The sequence below is a fragment of the Nematolebias whitei genome, chromosome 9 (genome assembly GCF_014905685.2).
Source record: "Nematolebias whitei isolate Nwh7 chromosome 9, NemWhi1, whole genome shotgun sequence".
Taxonomy (NCBI): Eukaryota; Metazoa; Chordata; class Actinopteri; order Cyprinodontiformes; family Rivulidae; genus Nematolebias; species Nematolebias whitei.
The window spans coordinates 43,160,945-43,180,584 of NC_056506.1; the positions used below are offsets into that span (position 1 = coordinate 43,160,945).

Sequence of the window (19,640 nt, forward strand, 5' to 3'; positions counted from 1 at the left end):
ATTGGTAAACTTTATTCTATATAGTGGATTTACTGTATATATTTACACAACTTTAAACATGTTTGAAATTTGACATGAAACCAATAAAACCATTTGCTAACCAGAAAATAGTTCTTTAGTGGAACACGAGTATCAAATAATTAATTTGCCAAAGAATAATGAGAGATTCTTATGATTTATAAATAAATAAAAAACTTTGTTATTATGATGCAACAGTATGCTTTTAGTTTGAAAGACAACAGTAGCTTTGTTTTTTCGGACTTGACAAAAAATGTTTTAAAGCATCTAAAGCAAAAAAAAAAAAAGCTGATTGGCTTCCATCTCATTGATTTTAAATAAAAATGTTTGGTGTGATGCGCTCAGACGAACGCTGGAAGGTGCACGTTAAGATGAAAAAGGTAAACCCCGACGTTCAGATTGACACTTTATTCTTCACAGCATCGGTCTGTCTGGAACAATCTGCTACAAACACTCCAAACAGAATGAAAACCACCACATGAGAAGCTTCTGAGCCCAATCTGACGCGTCTGTTTCAGTCACAGGATGTCGAACCAGGAGTCCAGATGAGCGACAGACGCTAGAATTATCCCAGCAGGGCTTTAGAAACAACAAAGACAGAGCTCAAAACACATTTTGTTACAATAACACACAACAAAGAAATAAGCATGCCATTGCTTTGAACGGCATTACACACAGAAATGACCCACTTTGAAATGATTGACTGATTTGCAGCTAGCAATAACTTCACAAGTTACAAATGAATAAAAGCATCCAGCACAGGTTAAAACATGATCACAGATGCATCGCATTTACATTTAACGCAACAAATAAAACCCTCCACATTTACTCGTTTGTAAAAAAAAACAGGAAAAAAAGTGATATCTGTCGACACTTTGCTGTTGTGAATATGTTCGTTTACATTCAGACCGTTGAAGTTTTGTGCATTACGTTTTTCAAAGACAGCAAAAGCTCCTATAATAGATTTATTCTGTACTTTAATGAAAAGCTATAAATTAAATCATTGCTTCTTTTTTATAATTGTCAGAACATTACCTAACTGTATAATATACAGACAATTCACTCATAAATTCTTTAGTATTCAAAGAGCTTTTGTTACTCGTGGTTCTAGCATCTTCAGTTATGGCACAGTGGTAACTCTCCTAACGTGAAATTAGCTTTTAGTTGAGGGATGAAACTGCGTTAGAGCTACGTCTTTGTTTGGAGATCACATCCTAACTCAATTATAAGTGAAAAATAAACTCTGAAATCCTTCATTCGCACCCCCCTCCTGTCTTTAAACAGGCTTGGCACTGCAGACTTAAAGGAAATGGTCCCTGGGAGCTGCTGATCTGTTTCTAGGTCCTGCCTTTTGCTCGAAGAGCAAGAAAAAGTCAGGACACCACAGACAAGATCAAAGATTTCTCCTTGGCTGCCACTTGGTGGACACGATCACTAATAAATGCTTCCTGTGGATGAGGAGAAACACGACGGGATCACTGATCTCACATGTTGGTGTCCCTCTTGTCTTTGCTCGGCGAGGGCTTTGAAGGATCCTTGGCTGTCTTTCCGTTGGCGGAGGTGGGCGTCTCGATGGCAGCAGCTGTTGCAGCGACGGAGCGTTTGGTTTGCTCCTCGGTGCGGGCCTCCGGGCTCGGCTGTGGGGGCGGAGCCTGCTCAGCCGGCTGCTGGACGGTCAGTTCCTGCTGCTTGTGGCTCTGCAGGAGGCGAAGCTGTACTCGGAGCTCCAGAATGGCTTCCTGCTCTTCGTGGATGGCCTGGTTCAGGTGGGTGTTTTTGTTCTGGAGGGCAACAACGTGCAGACAACGTTACAACACACTGTGCACGGCTCTACGACATGCGCCGATTTGCACAACTTTTAAAAAACGAAATGCCGTTTTATGAAGGAAACGGGAAAAATATTGTTATTTGGAGATCCAGCACTTAAAAGATTGGCTACTCTGGTGAAAAAGAAAGAATGCAGCTTTTATTTTGAAGTTGATCTGTGTTGTTAAAAAGCACATTTCATCTTAAATTGTCCTACACGCTTCAAGCACATCTGTACAAATCTGATGCATTTTTTGGATATTTGTTTAATTTGATGTAATTCCAGACACTTTTTTAGGGTGGCTTTATGTGTTTGATGCAATTATTTAAGTAATAATATCAATAATTTGTACAATACTTTTTGAGATCTTAGCCAGCTGCCTTCGAGGGCAAGAACTCCGTGTTAGGAATCATTCCCCAACACCATAAACGCTTCACCATCAACGCTCTTCAGTCAGAGTTGCAGGTACATGTGAAAATGCACGAGATAACATAAAACAATCACGCCCCACCTCCAGTTCCTCGTTTTGTTTCTGCAGGTCTTCCAGAATCATCTGCAGCTCTTCCTCATCCTCGCTTTCGCTTTCACTGTCTGACGAGTACTCCTCGGTCTCACTGCGACCCTGCTGCCGACTGATGGGGCACACAGCACCAGCTCACAGTTGGAACCAGCAGCTTACAGTGGTGAACTTTTAAACCAAACTCCCGTCTTCCCTCACCTCTGGATGTCTGCGATCTCGGCCCTCAGCCTCTCGATTTCTTCCTTCTCCGTGGCGATCTGTCTACGCAGCACCTGCTCGAGGGAAATCAGCTCCTCCTGCTCCGTCAGGATCTCGTTCTCCTGATTATCCAAAAGACGTGGAGCAGTTTTTATATCCGACACAAGCAGGCAACGTCCTGTTGATGTCATCACATCGTTCTGTGTGCATGAATGACTCACCTGTGCTAAAAGCAGGTTAATGACTTCCTCTTCGTTCTCGGTCATTTCCTCTTTTGACACGTCTTCCTTTGAGAGACTGGCTATTTCTTGGGCTATCTTGCTCTCACACTCCTGAAACCCCACAAACAGAAGAGATGAAACATGAACCAAATACTCAAGGCCAAGGAAATTAAAACAAGTATTTTAATAAAGCATAGACGGGAACAAAAAACAAGCACGAGACGTTTTATAACAAGAGACGTCAAAGACAATAATCAAAGATTTTAGAGTCTCATTCTTAGCAGCTGGCACCACGATAGATTCCTTCCAGAGTTTAGGAAAGTTAGGAAGAAAAACAAACAAGTAAACATCACCTGGCGTTTGGCTTCCCTCAGCTTACGTTTCAGAGCAGTCAGGATTCTCTGAACCTCCCAGAGTCTCTCCTCTTTGGACAGGTCCTTCACGCCGGCCTGTAGGTCTCTGTGCAGGCGGTTCAGCAGGAACTCCTGAGTACAAAAACACCTTCAGATAACCAGTTTAACTCATAATGAGCCCAATATGAGTCAAATAGGTTGAAATGTCTTATAGTGGGAAAACAATCAACACTGAACTGAAGAAGCTACAGCAGCACGTTGACCGCTTAGTTAATATCAGGATGGTCTTGGAAGATATACCAATAGCCTTTTCAGAGAATTAAAATTAGAAGCAAAACTAAATTCAACATATAAAATAAGGAATATGTTAAATAAGATGTACATAAACACTGATCTATATCGGTAAATCGACTATTGGGAGCTGTTGCTGTTTTTGTTAGCAACATGAGGGAAAAGCTTAAAACACTTCTGCAGAGCGATATATTTTACATGCGTTTAGTTTTAGATTAATTTAGATTTTATGAATATGAATTTCATTATTTCCAACTATACAAACACAACAGTTTGAGATTTCTTTTCTAGTTTTATGTTTAAATACAGTTGCATGAATTGAGAATGCACAGAGATATTTATAACAAAAGCAACTGCACCTTATATATTCAATTCAGTTTATTTATGTAGCACCAAATCACAACAGAAGTCGTCTCAGGACACTGAACAGAAACATTTATATATAAAAATAATAATTTAACATCATTTATCTGAGGAGCAGACTGCTTGGAGTTTAACTTAATCACAGAACTCTCGTCTTGAGCAAGCATGAAGGCGACAGTGGAAAGGAAAAACTCCCTCATGAGGAAGAAACCTTTAGCAGAACCAGGTTCAGGACAAGCGATCATCTGCTTAGACTGGCTGGGTTTGGTAGGAACAGATACACAATGGCAGGTCAAGAATCACATGTTACGATAGAAATAATATCAAGTGAAAACTATTCAATTTTAACAAATCATTTAAGGAAATGAGGTCAATTTTTCCTCTAGTAGTCTAAGCCTATGGCAGCATGACAAGCCAACCCCAACTATAGGATTTATCAAAAAGGAAAATCTTAAAACTGGACAATGTGTCAGCTTCATGGACAGAAACTGGAAGTTGGTTCCACAAGAGAGGAGCCTGATAACTGAAAGATCTTCCTCCCATTCTGCCTCTGGAAACTCTAGGAACCACAAGTAAACCTGCAGTCCGAGAGTGAAGTGCTCTGTTAGGAAAATATGGAACAATAAGATCTCAAATATAAGATGGAGCTAGGTTGTTGAACGCTTTTGTAGGTTAGAAGTAAGATTTTGAATTAAATTCTGGACTTGACAGGGAGCCAGTGGAGAGAAGCTAAAACTGGAGAGATATGATCTCTCCCACTAACTCCGGTTAAGACTCTGGCAGCAGCATTTTGGATCAATTGAAGACGTTTTAAAGACGTATTTGGACACCCAGATATTCAAATATTGTTTTTGTATTGAACATTTTAGAATTCATCATGTCCTGGATGACTGAGACCCTTCACCAGCACACCCAGATATATTTTATCTATTTTTGTAGACTGATTTGGCAAATATTCTCTAAATATGTGGCATTTAAGTGGACAAATACAGTCCAGAAAGACAAGGAAAGTGTCAAAAGTAAAGATCTGCAGCTGCAAAACATTTAAATTTAAATAAAAGTGGTTTCCTGGCTGAGCTGCTTTAAGAACCATCCTGTTTAAAGTGGTGACAATCAGCCTTAATAAAAATATTCTGAAGCAGAAATCATAAAATTCTCACAAACTAGAAACTAAAACCAGCAAATATGTATCGTTAATGCTTTATGGTTAATATGACTGAAGCCACCTGTCGTCGGATCTCCTCTTTGATGTTCTCCTGCGTCTCGGGCAGAGCCGGCATCGTCGCCATGTTGGACCAGCGCAGCGGCCGCACCACCGGCTTCAGGACGACGTCTCCAAACAGCTCCTTCACGTGGGTGAAGAAGATGTAGAGGACACGATTCCCGATCTGTAAGGAAGGTGACAATGAGCCCAGACAACCTGAATCTGTCCTTAAAGTGGGTCTGTGAAAACCAGCTGAAATGTTTCTGGGTCATGTTCTGAATAAATTCCTGCGTATCTGTTGCCTCATTACTGCTCTCATTAATTACCACCATGTTTATTTAACTGTGCTGTGGCTACTGATGTTTCAGGCTCAGAATAAGTGGGACAGCCACAGAGATGCCTCCTGTGGGATTAAATTAGCTTCACTGAACTGGGCCAAGGTTTCAGAGATGAACTGAACCAACAGGAACATGGCCGCTTTGTTGCTAAGGGAAGGTCTGAGCCTGAACCAAAGCTGCACATTCCTCCTCGAAGTTTACTCTGGCTGTTGTTGGTGCTCTGACACATTTATCTGTTCCTTAAAGAGCCGTCTCCACCTCTGACCTGTATGGTGGGGTTGAGGACGATGGAGATGTTCTGAATGTTCATCTTGGTGTCCGCCTCCCTGGCAATGACGTGCTCCATGTGCGTGACGAGCCAGGAGAGGAGAAGTCGGCTCTCCGGCGCCACCTCGGCCAGCAGCTTCTGAAACTCTGCCACTTTCTCGGCCTCCGCCTGCCGACCGCAGGTGTCCTCGAATCTCTGGGCCAGGTCTCGACCCAGCAGGTTCTCCGGCAGCTCGCGGAGGTACTGCTTTAGCAGGCTGGCCACCGTATGGGGGTCGTACTCCTCCAGGCAGGGGCACTCCTCCCGGTCGTAGGCTGCTTTCAGTTCATCCACCTTAGACTTCATGCCTGACAGGGAGAGAAGTGATGGTGAGATCAGAGGGAAGACTTCCTCTGAAGGATAACTGCAGATGTCTGATACCTGAGACCCGATAGATGCCCTCACACTTCATGCCGTAATTTTCTATGTAGTCCACACACTCCCTGAAGATGCTGGGCAGCTGGATACTGTCGTACAGAGCCGTCCTCTTCACGGCTTCAGCCAGCGGAGCTCCGAAGATGGGCCTGATGGTGGGGGTCTCCACTGGGACCGGCTCTGCTTCTGTGGCAGGCTTCTTCTTCTTCTTCTTCTCCTTCCACTGTTTGACCACATCTGCAGCCGTCAGGTCCTTCGACTTCTTATCCTTGGCCTTGTCCTCTTTGGGGCCCTTCTCCTTCACCTTAAAGTCCTTCTCTTTCTTCTTGGAGAAGCTCGGCTTCTTGAACACATGGATTCCCTTGGAGCGCTTCATCTTGGACGGGCTCTCCGCTTCATCTGCCGAACTGTCCTCCTGGAAGGCGGCGTACCCTTCGGCTGTGAAAGCAAACGGTAAAAAGAGGTTAAATCTGAGGGGAGAAAGGCTCCTGTGTTCCTATCTCCCTCTTACAACAGAACTATGACAGCAGTGAAGCAGAATCAGGAAGTGAGATGTGTGAGAGAGAAAGGAAACCAGAGGAGGGAGAGAATGAGGACTCAGAAAAGAGGTCAGCCACTGATTTAGCACAGCTCCCACAGCACTTTACACCTCTCTTCTCCAAAACAGTCGTAATTTACGCCGTTTTCCTCAAAGAAAAACAATGAGTGGCCTTTTCCCAGTTTTAGTTCATTGTTATTATATTGGCCTGTTTATCAATCTTTCACTGGGATCTGTGGGTGTTGCCCTGAAAACTGTCCATCTCTTCCTTTCTTTCACAGCAGGAGCTAAATACAGACATGGAAAGCTCTGATACAAAGTGGACAGTGGAGACAAACACAGCCCACACTACGAGAGAAAGCAGGATGGAAATGTGGAACATCTCTTACGAGCAAAAGCTCAATAAAATCTGTTCTCACTGCAGTTTACAGACCTGAACAAGATCAACTAAATGCATTAAATCTTTTGAAAGCTGGTATTATAAACACAGTCCTGTGAAAAAGTTTTAAATATTTCATATGTAGCACATTTCTTAGTAACACGCACAATATTTTCTAGTTGTTTTTAAATTATTACAAAATTTACAAGTGAAATACATACAAATAAAATGAAAAACGTATATATTGCAAAGTTTCATTACCTGGGAGAGATTTTTTTCTCACTTTTAGTGAATTTAATTCGAGGACTTTCAGACTTTCTGCTTGAGTAAATTAAATCAATTTTAAAATATTACTGTATTTTATGAGAAGCTATCCATATATGTTCCCACGAGGAGACTGTTCTGTTTTAGCTCAACTTTAAATTCATGAGTGATGGTGTTAAATTAGGATTTAAGATTTGTTCACAGAGTCCTGACAAGTGTGAGCAGTGCAGTTTGTTATCATCGTTTCCAGACGTCACCAACCTAATCATACATCCATCCATCATCTTTACCTGCTTCTTTCTTTGCGGGTCATGTGGGTCACTGATGCTCATGTCCAGCAGTCACTGTGTGAGAGGCGGGGGACACCATGGACAGGTCTCCGGTCCGTCATAGGGACACGTAGAGACAAACAACCATTCACTCTCTCACTCACACCTAGGGACAATTTAGAGTTACCAGTCAGACTAACATGCATGTTTTTGGTCTGTGGGAGGAAACCAGAGTACCCGGAGAAAACCCACGCATACACGGAGAGAACATGCAAACTCCACCCGGAAAGGCCGTCCAACAACCATCTCACTGAGTGGCAACAGCTCAACTGTGCCGACCCCTATTAATACAGGTTTCTGTATATACAGTATCATCATGGTAACAACGTGGAACCAGCTTTGCCTGGACAGAAACTTCCCACAGACGAGGCTAAAAGAGATTTGTCATCATCATAAAATTGCAGGTGATTTTAGTTCTCTTGCATGTTAGGATCATTGGCAACTCTAAATTGTTCCTAGGTGTGCGTTAAGAGTGTGACTGATTGTCTCGTTTGTCTCCATGTGTCTCTTTAATGGACTTGTGACCTGTGCATGGTGTCCCCTGCCTCTTGCACAATGACTGCAGGACATGGATACCAGCTGCCCTGCAACCCAGAAAAGAAAAGCAGGCAGAAGAAAATGCTCACTTTATGTCACAACGGCAGCCCAAAGAGTTCGATCATCTCATCTCTAAAGCCAAAATTGCTTAAGTTTTTTGTTGAATACTGTTTGCATTTATTTTACCAATTTATTTTAAATCATATTATAGCCCAAAACATGGTGCACGATATGTTTTTAAAATGCATTTGATGAAACTCCACAAAAGAAAATGTCAAACCTTTTTTTCCCACCAAACCTCACAAATCACCCTTTTTTCAATTAAACTCGAGATAAATGTCAAGTCAGTTTATTTCAATTTAATCCCTTCTGTGATTTGGTAAAAGGCCACAGACGTTTTAAAAGACTCCTTGCACCCAGGTCACATCCTGTTCCAACCACTAACCACAGGCTGGAGGTACAGGAGCACTGAAAATGAAACACAGTCATCAGGACTGAGACCAAAGACTGCCACAAGACCAAAGTGGCTCAAAGTAAAAACACATCTTACTCCTTTTCTCCTTCTTCTTGAACTTGTTCTTCTTCTTGCCGTGCTCTTTGTCGTCATCTGAGACGTAGGCATCAGGCGGCTCATGATGATGATGATGTCCATCGTGAGGGGGCGACTGTTCGCCAGCACGATACAGACCGGGGAACTTGGTGGGGCTGATCTCCTCAGAGCTGGGGGTGCGGGCCACGCCAACCGGATGCTCCGCCCTGCGCTGCTCCGCAGGGCTGCTGCTGGGGGGCAGGAAGCACTCGGTCATGGCTGCTCCGGCTTTCTTACAGCTCTGACTGGATCATCACCTCTCCGTCACACCTGCAGTGAGCAGAAACATAGAGAAGAGCATAGAGTTACGCTAGAGAACTTTACCAAAAGAGATTTTTGAAAGATATACATAATTAAGTGATTTAAATTTAGGGTCAAATTGTCAGTAACCCAGAAGGAAGCAGACACAGATGCAGCAGAACAGGTTGGCTTCATCAAAAAATCATTTTATTACTGTTCTGGCACAAAATGTAAACATATACTTGTTAAATAGAACAATATCTGTTATATTGTCACCCTTTTTTGTTTAGAAATGTTTTATGGACAAATACATTTATGAGCAGAACGCATTACTGTCAAACATTTGGGGCAACACTTTCAAGAATCTTTATATTTCCTAATGTAATCTTTCAAAATAATAGTTATCCAAGTTTCCTTAATGTTCTTTACATTTGGTCTGCTTATTTTTTTTAATCAAACAATTTTTTTGTAAAAAGCATAAAATGTTTTAGGCTAGTTTTGGAGTCATCTTGTAGGATCTAAGATGCAATTTTAACGTTTGTCATATGGTTCTCGTATCTCGGTGCAACGATAATAAAGTTTATTCTGATTCTGATGGTTTTATCTTTGGTGTTTGTTTGTTTTTTTTATAGAAAAGAAGCAATGGGAACAAAATGTGTTTGTTGGTAACAAAGTGCCAAAAAAAAAAAATCCCCATCAAATTTCCAGCTGATTATTTGACAAGTTGTACATTACAAAAACAATAATAAAAATAATTAAAAAAAACATATTTCTTAGAAGAAATAGTCCAGTCTTGTACCTGACACTGGACTGAAAAATATTGAAAAGGCATCCCAAGTACAAAGCATAACCTCCATAAAACTCTTGATCAAAAGTCCTGAAAAGTTTCAAGAAACCTTAACTCCCTAGAAAACAAAAAGAATGGTGGCTGAAAACTTTTGCACAGTACTATCAAACTCAAAACCCAGTTCAGTTACCGATCTTAGAAGTATAAGTATCATCAACAGGGAATGTATTTGATAATTTGAGTTAGACAAAAGAAGAAGCTTAGAAATGATGTAAATGAATTGAGCAAGTTACAAACATAAGATTTTTGAACTTATTTCTACAATTTCCCAATCTTTAGCTGTGATAATCTTCTTCTTTCTGCTTTTCCCTCTTTAAAGGTTGCCATAGCGAGTCATCCTCCTCCATCTGTTTGTTTCCATCCAATTGTTCTAGAATGGCGCCGCTCGGGGTGGCTGCATGTTGGAGCAGCTCTGTTACTTTCATTCTGAGATTTTGCTTTTGGAAAAACTTTAATTCCTCTTTTTCTGGATGTAAATCACATTTTTTGGATGATTGTTTCCTCTGGTATCAGATGCTGTGCAGCTGGAAGGATTTTTACTGAAACTTTTTTAGTTTTGGACATTTGTTATGATGCGTAACCATGGCAACAAGGCAGTTTTCTACAACCAACAGCTGATTAACATCATTACGGCTCAAATAATATCTCAACAACAGCCCCAAATCTCAGATGGGTTGAAAAGGATGTTCTGTGGACGCATTCTCATCTACCTGCCAGCTGTGCTCGAGTGCCTGATCACTGAGATCCTGGAACTAGCAGGAAACATGGCTCATGACAGCAGAAAGACAGGATCGTCCCTCGGCACCTACAGTCGTCTGTCCGCAGCGACGAGGAGCTCAGCAGACTTCTGGGAGGAGTGGCCATCGCTCTGGGAGGAGTTCTGCCCGGTATTCGGGCGATCCTACAGCCTGGGGGAACTGAGAGGCCAGCCGAGTCTGAGTGGACAGATCGGACGGCATCTGCAGCCAGTTTCTTAGGATCCACTGTGGGATGGACCTTTACAAGAGCTCCTTCCTGCCTACAGCCATCAGTATCTATAACATCTCTTAATGAAATGAGGATAACGAGTTACAACAACAAATAATTTCCCTTTGGGATTAATAAAGTATTTTTGAATTGAATCTTACTCTGTCCTCTGCATCCTCTGTCCTTACTCCATCTACATTAGAGGACATCCTCTCTAAATGCATCCATATCTCCTCTTTGTCTTTTTCAGGGCAGCTGCATTTCTAAAATCCTTCTACCAGTATACCCACAGTCCCTCCTCTGGACATGTCCAAACCATCTCAGTCTGGCCTCTCTAACTTTATCTCCCACTTGTTCAATCTGTGCTGTGCCTCTGATGATCTCATTCCTAATCTTATCCATCCTTGTCACTCCTAAGGAGAACCTCAACGTCTTCATTTCTGCCACTTCCAGTTCTGTCTCCAGTTTTGTTTTGTTTTTTGTAACTGGTTTACTGATCAGAAAAAACAAAAACACACTAGCAACTTAAACTCCTCAAGACCACAACTAAAGCACATTTGTTTGTGGATTCTGACAAACTGCAGCATTGAGGTCTACCCACCAGATGGGGCTTCTGTCATTCAAACAATCATCATCCTCATCTTTCCAACAAACCTCTTTTCTGTCACGAACAGCAGACAGAAACAAAACTCCCAATTCTTCTCCATCGAGCACATAAACATTCATGCATCTGATTCACATCTGAGGCCAGCAGCACATAACCACATTCAGTTTTAATTTTATTGACCTGGAAGTTTGTAATGATCAGGAAAAGGAACCTGAAGCAGTTGTAAAATGTTGTAGGAAGCTGATGTATTTACTTTGACAATCTTTAACTTTTAAAGTTTAAAACGTCGGTTCATTTTAATCACTTTCTCAGCAACTTCAACATATCGTTTTTGTAAAATTATAGTGTTTTTATTTATCACTTTTTATGGTATGTTGCATTACCTTTAAGGCAGACATAATGGACGAAACAAACCATTTGTATAATTTTCTCTACAACGTTTTTAAGTTTAGGCACAAAACGATTCACAAAACGAGTCTTCCTTAGGGTGGATCGTTTTATTTATATTTTTATTTTCTACAAGAAGGTTAACTTTAAACAACTCGTATATTATCAGACTGTTGTTAAACATTAATGTTTGTTGTCTGAGACGATTAGCTGAAGCATAATTATTTTCAGGCTGTCAAAAAGTGAAGCTCTCGTCTGAATGGAGCGGCCCATTATGCTAACGTTAATACAAGCTAGCTGAAAAGCTGTCGGTCACGACAAATAAAACGTTATTTTCATCAACACAAAATCATCTTGATGAGTAAATATTTAAATAAAAACGCTCAAATTTATTTTAACATCGCCGTGCTGTTGTTGAACGAGCAATACGTTAAAGAAAATAAACTTTACCAAGTCCTGTTCCGTCAATTCCACAGCGAAGCTTCCGGTTGTGTATATACTAAATAAAGCCATCTGCGCCTGCGTCGTTACACGAGTGCACGATGGGAAATGTAGTTAAATTTACTTCGCATTCAGATCCATAATGTAAAACGGTAAAGTTTTTATAATAAAGCGTCTACACCAAAATGATTTTTGTTAACGTTTAAAAAAAGTTAATTATGTTTATTTTTGAGATTATCTGAAATGTGTTAAATTACAAATTGTTCCTGATATTTTTCACACAAGGAGACAAATGCCAGACACAGTTTTAAACAGTGGAAAAAGTAATCCAAAACACAAAATTGTAATTCAGAAATTAAAAAAGGCTGTAGAAAAATGTAATAAAAAGATGACAATGTAGAAATATTTCACAGTGTTGTTTTTTGTTGTTGGTGTATTTGTGTGTCATAAGGCACAGTCTGACAGGCCTGGGCTGCAGCAGTAATGTTTTTCTTATTGGTGTGGTTTGGCATTGTCTTGCTGAATTAAGCAAAATCTTTCTCATCTGAATTTGAGCATATGATGCTCAAAAGCCCGTTTCACTCAGGATGAATTGGACCTCCTAGATGTACACATAACCCATGTGGCGTGAACTAAAACAGCAATCTCACTTTCATATTGACTTTTCGAGCTGTTTGGTGGACAAGACAGATGGTTCTTATCCCTTCAAGAAAGAGATAGAATTGATTACTTTTTCCTTAACCTTAGCGCATCTTTAATAAACGTCAGGCCCAAAAGAGGCATTTCAGTTTTTGAGTGATAGAGATTTAATTTATATTTGATCATGCATTACAAAAAACTGCCTCCAGATGTTTGTGTGATTTACAATACAGAACTATGTCTCATAATTTGTAATTCTTTATTCACGTGCTTGAATATTTGCCCATCTTTTATTTGACTCATTTAGGTTTGTGGCATCATCTCAGCTGAAACTAAAGCCGTAGCTTCATAAAAGTTGAATTTTTCACTTGGAGGGCACCAGATTTCAAATGTGCGCAACCTGTGGGTTTCTTAACCAAAAGCTGTGGAGAATGCTTTGTGAGATCATTTCCATTCTAAGCACAGTTTGTTTTATTCGGTCCTTACACGTGGAGAAACTTGTTTTGGAGCAGTGGGAACATCTAAATATAGTGAAACCACTTGCTTTTTTGAATCATGTGTACTTTCCCAAAATGCTGCGGATGGACTCGGCGTTGATGGTCAGCCTAACATATTAAAACAAATTAGTCCTCTGATGATCTTTGTTGGCACAGTCGGCACCAAACGACGGCTGCAGTGGCGAAATGAGGTCGGGATACAAAATCACACACACAGTAAAGACAAACAAGGTTTCATTGTGTGCCTGCAAGATGAGTCTGTCCAATCTGCTGCTGCATGCCAACTGGGAACACAATCAGTGATTGGGCACCCTGCTGATTTTTGGAAAATGTACTGGCACCACAAAGCGTGTTTGTGTGTGGGATGAGGGACTGGCATCGGTCTGTGTTTTCCTCTTGGCCTGCATGGGACCGTCACTGAGAGCCGGACACCTGTGGACCAGAATGGGAATAATAACAACTTTGTTTCCCCAGGAAATAACACGTTTCCTCACTCGTGAAACACCAAAATAAGAGTAGCCGAAAGGAAACCGAAGACGAAAGAATAAATCTAGTTTGAATCAGTCCTGTTTCACAAAATATAAAAATAAAACACATTTAAAAGTTAAAAACTGCCATAAAAAAAAACTAACCCACTGCCTTATTATTGGTATTGACCAAAACAATCTGTTAGCACTCGGTGTGTACGATATGTATGACTCTCAGCTACTACCACACCACATTTTCTCATATGTGTAACACTGACCTGCGTTATAGTCATTTTTGTATTTGTCGAGGCTGAGTAGCCGTGGGAGCCATCTTATATTGGGTTGAATCCAAAAGTTAAGCTGTTGCAGATAGGCCTGTCACGATAACAAATTTTGCTGGGCGATTAAATGTCTCAGAAATTATTGTGATAAATGATAATATTGAAATTTAAGAATTTAAGAAGAAATGTTGGCTAATTTGTTTTGAGTGTAGTACCTTTTTTTGATCACCAGATGGCAGTATAAGAGTGTTTGAACAGAAGGATGGATAGTGAGGGAGAGAGCAGTGTGTCTCTTTAAGAAAAATGGGAGGGAGGCCCCTTGATGTGACATGGGCTGTCTCTCCTTTCTTCTCTTAGGTTCTCATAATGGTGGACGCTCGGTGTGGTTTGAGCTCTTTAACAGAGCATTTTTCAAACAAAGCTTTTAATAAAAAAAATCAGTAAACAAGTTCTCAGCTTCTTTTTGCAGAGGAAAAACAACTTTTTAGACGAAGGCAAAGGATTCAACCGTGAATTTTGAAGCTTCGACAAAACAGATTTTCCCCCAAGGTCAGCCTGTTAGCTTAACTCGTAGCTTAGCTTCTCAGCTTGGCTGCTTTTAACCAGACAAAATCGCAACTTTGGATGGTTAAAATGGATTTTAAAGAGAAAGGGAGGGGTCAGTGAAGAGCACCGGCGTTGAGCCTTTTGTCATCCAGCGTCTTCAGAAAGAGAGACACGAAGAAACGATAAAGCCGATAAATGAAAATGAGGTTAATAATTTTCATTTATCATGCGATTAATGGATTTATTGTTTATCGCGACAAGCCTAGTTGCAGAGTTTCATTCAAACGCGTCCAGAGTTTCATGAGATATTTGGCTCACAGACCGAAAAACAAACACGCAGACGGAGGCGTTTACATGCTCCCTTGTGCCTTTTTATAAGACTGTGTGGTATACATCACCAAATATTTTCTTTATTCGGCACAAGGCTGAGATTTAGCAGACCATAAATGCAAAAATACATTACTCATATACACTAAAGTAGAAAAAATAAACACGGTATCGAAACATGTCTAAAAATATACAGTGGAACAGCACAGTAAAAACATTTTGTAGGGGTAGGAGAGGGGAGGAGGGGGTGATATTTAGAGGAGTGCTAACATGCAACAGTCATGGGTGCCTCTGCCCTCAGTCCTCCGGTGCAGCCCAGACATTTGGTACCGACGTGTCCCCCCCTCCACCTTCAGAACAGACAGTTCAAACACTTCACAGCCTTGCTGCCGTAGTCCACACACTCCGGCCCGATGCACTGGCAGCAGGCGTTGTGAAACCAGCGGTACTTTGATCCTCCCATCGACTCACAGTAGAGTTTACACTGACGGATGGACACGCAGTCGTCGAAGTAGACCACCGTGCACATGTTTTCTGGAAGAGGGGGGATGGGGGGGAGGAGAAATAAGCACGCAACATGAGTCACAGCAGGTTTACCCAAACAGGTATTTACCTTTAAACTCTGCGCGGCTCCACTTTTACTTAAAGAGTGCACAACCCTGTGTTTTCGGTGGGTGTAATGAGTTAACTGCTCAGCTTTGTGGGAATGTTAGCAGCTCCGGGTTCGGCTTAAAGAGCCAAAACAGCCGCAAATGGAAACATTTTCATCCCAGATATTTCTTCCTTTAAATAGAAACTCTTGCAGCTCCGTCCAGCTGCCTGCTCAAGACTTTTATTACGTCTAGGTAACGTCGACGCTCATAAATCTAGATGACAAAACCTGTTATGACCAGAGGGAAAAGAACAACAAAAAAAAAAACGATTATTCATTGGCAAAACAAGCCCTTTCTCATGCTGGTGCACTTATTCAGAAGCATTATTACAGCCGCCGTGTTCACAAAAGCCAAAATAAAACAGCTTTAATGAGGTCAAACATGATCAAACACAAAGCAAACCACATTTTTTCCCCGCTGCAGATGTTTTTCACTTGTAATTCCTGGAATATTTTTCTCTGAGACACAACTTTAACTATTAACACGCATATCCTTGCAACTAAACTTTCAAAATAAAAGCATCATCACAGATTAATTTCACTTGACGTCGTGGTAGGTTAAAAATAAAAAAGCTTTATACCTTTGGGATGGTTTTTATTTCTGCATAAATATTACTAAAAACAACACGGGATGCTCAAAGAAGCCTAAAAATAGATCACAGTTTAGCAAATGTTTCCCACCCGTTGGACACGGAGGTGGAAGTATCATGATTTAACTCAACAATCTGACGAGAAGCAGAAAAGTAAATTTTCAAATAAATAACTGAGCATTCTTTGCAGGAATGCCCATCACCAATCGTCTTACAGTTATGAATAAAGAGCTGTTTGTGCTCAGAGTGTGTGCTCTAAATGACTCTCAGCTACTACCACACCAGATTCTAGTGGTTTTAGCTTTTTTGTGTTGGCTAATGTCATTTTCTTTAGCTGTTGGTCGCTTTTAGTGCTCATAATGTGCGATGGGGACGATTCTCAGCTATTACCACGGCTGATTTTAGGTCAACATCTGTGAAATTGATTTTTTTAAAGGTCACTTCACTGTGGCGGCCATCTTGAATCGATCTGGCTGATGTTTTCTGGACAAACAGACATGAACTGTTTTTTATTTATTTAAAAAAAAAATAATAATTTTGCCTCGTTTGTTTAAATGTAACAGTTTATTCTACCTTTACGACTTATTTATGAATGTAAAGCTTGTTTAGGGGGAGCACAACTTTCCCGTTTCCATGGTACCTTGATTGTCGTAGCTTGTGTGGATGCTGTTGCCGGGCACCGAGACGTTCTGGTGCTGGTTGTCGAGCGACTCCAGGAAGGAAACCAGGTTCTCGTGGTGCGACAGCTCCTCGGACACGGGGAAGGACACCACCATCATGTTGATGGGGGCCTCGCCCTCCGTCAGGGCGCGGAACAGCGAGGGGATGGGGCGGTGGAGCTCCTCCACCGTGCTCTTCGATGTGGCGGGGGAGTCGCTGTAGTTCTTGGGGTTACACATCCCTGATGGGGGGGGAGGAGAGAAGACGAACGAGAACGTTAAACGAGGGCAGTTTGTGAAAACCACAGCGCTGTTGGAGGTCACTCGTCTTCATTAAGGTCTTTACTACACTTCATTTCACCCACACATGCAGGAGTGATCACCAGATATAATCCTCTAACCTTCTCGAATGAGTTGAGGTGAATTAACTAACGAGTAAATCACTTAATGGGGAGCGGACTTTGACGTGGGATTTGGATTACAAACCCATGCTAAGAGCAGAGCCGGAGCAGCTGTTTTGGATAAAACCAACTCCTGGCTGCTCCCTCCCGCCTTTAAAAACTAAAAAATAACTCTCCCCGCCGCTCCTCTAACCACTCACAGACGCACACTTCAAAGCAGGCGGCGCTCGGCCCAGAAAACATGTCCTAAGTGGAAACTTAAACTGGCAAAAAGGGGAAAAGAAGAACAAATGAAGACATAAAGTTGCTTAAAGCTGCAGTTTATCCTCCGCGTTTTGTAAAAAGGAGGAGGGGAAGAACGGATTCAACATCTGTGCAGCAGCAGCAGCGAGTTCAGCGCTCAGATTCCTGTTCTGGCGTTCCACATGAAAGCACTTTAATAAAGCGTCCTTGTCAACAAGTAGAATCATTTCTGTCCGTCACAGCCGATGTGAGAGCTGACTGGCTCGCATGCGACGCACCCAGAGTCAGAGAGCAGCTGGATCTCAGTGGATCTGACTGGTTTCTGTAGTCTGAGCGACGATGTTGTTTTTGAAGATAGCAAAGTGCCCGGCGGTTTGATTCTACATCTGTTTAAAGATAGACGACTGTCCTGAACCAACAGGAACACAAACCTGCTGGTTTGACAGAAATCACTGCAGGTTGTTTATATGAAGGTTTTTCAAAGGGCAGGCTTGTAAATAACATCATGAGTGTAGGCATTTTCTGTGTTACTGGTACAAAAAATAAATCAAAGTTTAATGCATGTCAGTGAATCTGTTTTTAGCAGCGATGATTATCCCAAAGGTGGCATTTTATTGGGCTGCAGCTGGTGGGAGACCAGCTGGCCACTCAAGATTATGAGGAAAAAGACTAACTTTCTGTTTTAGTCAATAAACTCTGTGTGTAACCAACAAACCAGCGGGCAAGAGTTTTAAAAATCACAGCTTATTTTTGTGCGATTGAACTCTAGGCTGTGCACATTACCATATTTTCTGGCATATAAGTCACATTTTTTTTTTGCATACATTTGTCAGTACTGTGACTTATATGCCAAAGCGACTTGTATACGTTTTTTTCTCCCCATATTGATAACGCAATTTTTGACTGACGCTTTAAATTTCAAAGAACTGCAACAGTGAGATAATAAATGCGATAATAAGCGGGGAGTGGTGGCGCAGATGTTAGAGAAGGTGGGCCTGTGATTGGAAGATCGCCAGTTCAAGCCCCGGTACCGACAACATCAAAAATGTGGGTGGGGTAGGTGAAGTACCCACACCTGCCCCCACCTTCATTCGTCCCACTCTGGGCCCTTGAGCAAGGCCCTTAACCCCCACCATCTGCTCCTCCGGGTGTCCTAGATAGCAGCTCTCTGCTCCACACAGAGGGCTGTGGTAGCTCGGTGTCTGTGGTTGCGTCAGGAAGGACATCCCGTGTAAAAATAACTGCCAAGTCTTCGTGTGACTTAGTTTGCTGTGGCGACCCCTGACACAGGGAGCAGCCGAAAGAAGAAATGTGATAATAAATGTGATAATAAATGTGACAATAAATGTGACAATAAATGTGATAATAAATGCGAGAATAAATGCGATAATAAATGCGATAATAAATGCGATAATAAATGCGATAATAAATGTGAGAATAAATGTGAGAATAAATGCAATAATAAATGCGATAATAAATGAAATAATGAATGCGATAATAAATGCGATAATAAATGCGATAATAAATGCAATGATAAATGCAATGATAAATGCGATGATAAATGCGATGATAAATGCGATAATAAATGCGAGAATAAATGCGAGAATAAATGCAATAATAAATGCAATAATAAATGAAATAATGAATGTGATAATAAATGTGATAATAAATGCAATAATAAATGAAATAATGAATGTGATAATAAATGTGATAATAAATGAGATAATAAATGAAATAATAAATGCGATAATAAATGTGATAAAAAATGCAATAATAAATGAAATAATGAATGTGATAATAAATGTGATAATAAATGCAATAATAAATGAAATAATGAATGTGATAATAAATGTGATAATAAATGAGATAATAAATGAAATAATAAATGCGAGAATAAATGCGAGAATAAATGCGAGAATAAATGCGAGAATAAATGCGATAATGAATGAGATAATGAATGCGATAATAAATGCGATAATAAATGCGAGAATAAATGCAAGAATAAATGCGAGAATAAATGCGAGAATAAATACGATAATAAATGCGAGAATAAATGCAATAATAAATGCAATAATAAATGCAATAATAAATGCAATAATAAATGCAATAATAAATGCAATAATGAATGCGATAATAAATGCGATAATAAATGCAATAATAAATGAAATAATGAATGTGATAATAAATGTGATAATAAATGCGATAATAAATGAAATAAT

The 19,640-nt window shown here is 40.7% G+C and overlaps 2 protein-coding genes across 2 annotated transcripts in view; both read right to left on the minus strand.

The window, feature by feature from the left end:
- Positions 1–380: 380 nt before the first annotated feature.
- Positions 381–12,179, minus strand: ralbp1 (ralA binding protein 1). The gene is made up of 10 exons (XM_037681861.1): positions 12,129–12,179; positions 8,593–8,901; positions 6,002–6,433; positions 5,579–5,928; positions 4,998–5,159; positions 3,118–3,249; positions 2,765–2,875; positions 2,544–2,665; positions 2,337–2,457; positions 381–1,799 (listed from the first exon to the last, which is right to left on the minus strand). Exons 2-10 carry the CDS (start codon positions 8,846–8,848, stop codon positions 1,503–1,505), a joined length of 1,983 nt encoding a protein of 660 aa, XP_037537789.1. The 5' UTR covers positions 8,849–8,901; positions 12,129–12,179; the 3' UTR covers positions 381–1,502.
- Positions 12,180–15,075: 2,896 nt separating this feature from the next.
- Positions 15,076–19,640, minus strand: part of twsg1a (twisted gastrulation BMP signaling modulator 1a) — a 22,986-nt gene continuing 18,421 nt past the window's right edge. The window contains exons 4-5 of the mRNA XM_037681862.1: positions 16,759–17,019; positions 15,076–15,410 (exon numbers count right to left, since the gene is read on the minus strand). Coding sequence (XP_037537790.1) covers positions 15,229–15,410; positions 16,759–17,019 — 443 coding nt within the window. The 3' untranslated portion in view covers positions 15,076–15,228. The remainder of the gene's footprint in view (positions 15,411–16,758; positions 17,020–19,640) is intronic.

What these genes read in the sequence shown, in the direction of transcription:
- ralbp1 (XM_037681861.1), bottom strand. Translation starts at nt 8,848, where the DNA reads ATGACCGAGTGCTTCCTGCCCCCCAGCAGCAGCCCTGCGGAGCAGCGC. An exon ending in CAAGAAGAAGGAGAAAAGGA is followed by an intron (nt 6,434 to 8,592) that starts GTAAGATGTGTT and finishes TTGCTTTCACAG; the next exon opens with CCGAAGGGTACGCCGCCTTC. An exon ending in GGGCATCTATCGGGTCTCAG is followed by an intron (nt 5,929 to 6,001) that starts GTATCAGACATC and finishes TCTCCCTGTCAG; the next exon opens with GCATGAAGTCTAAGGTGGAT.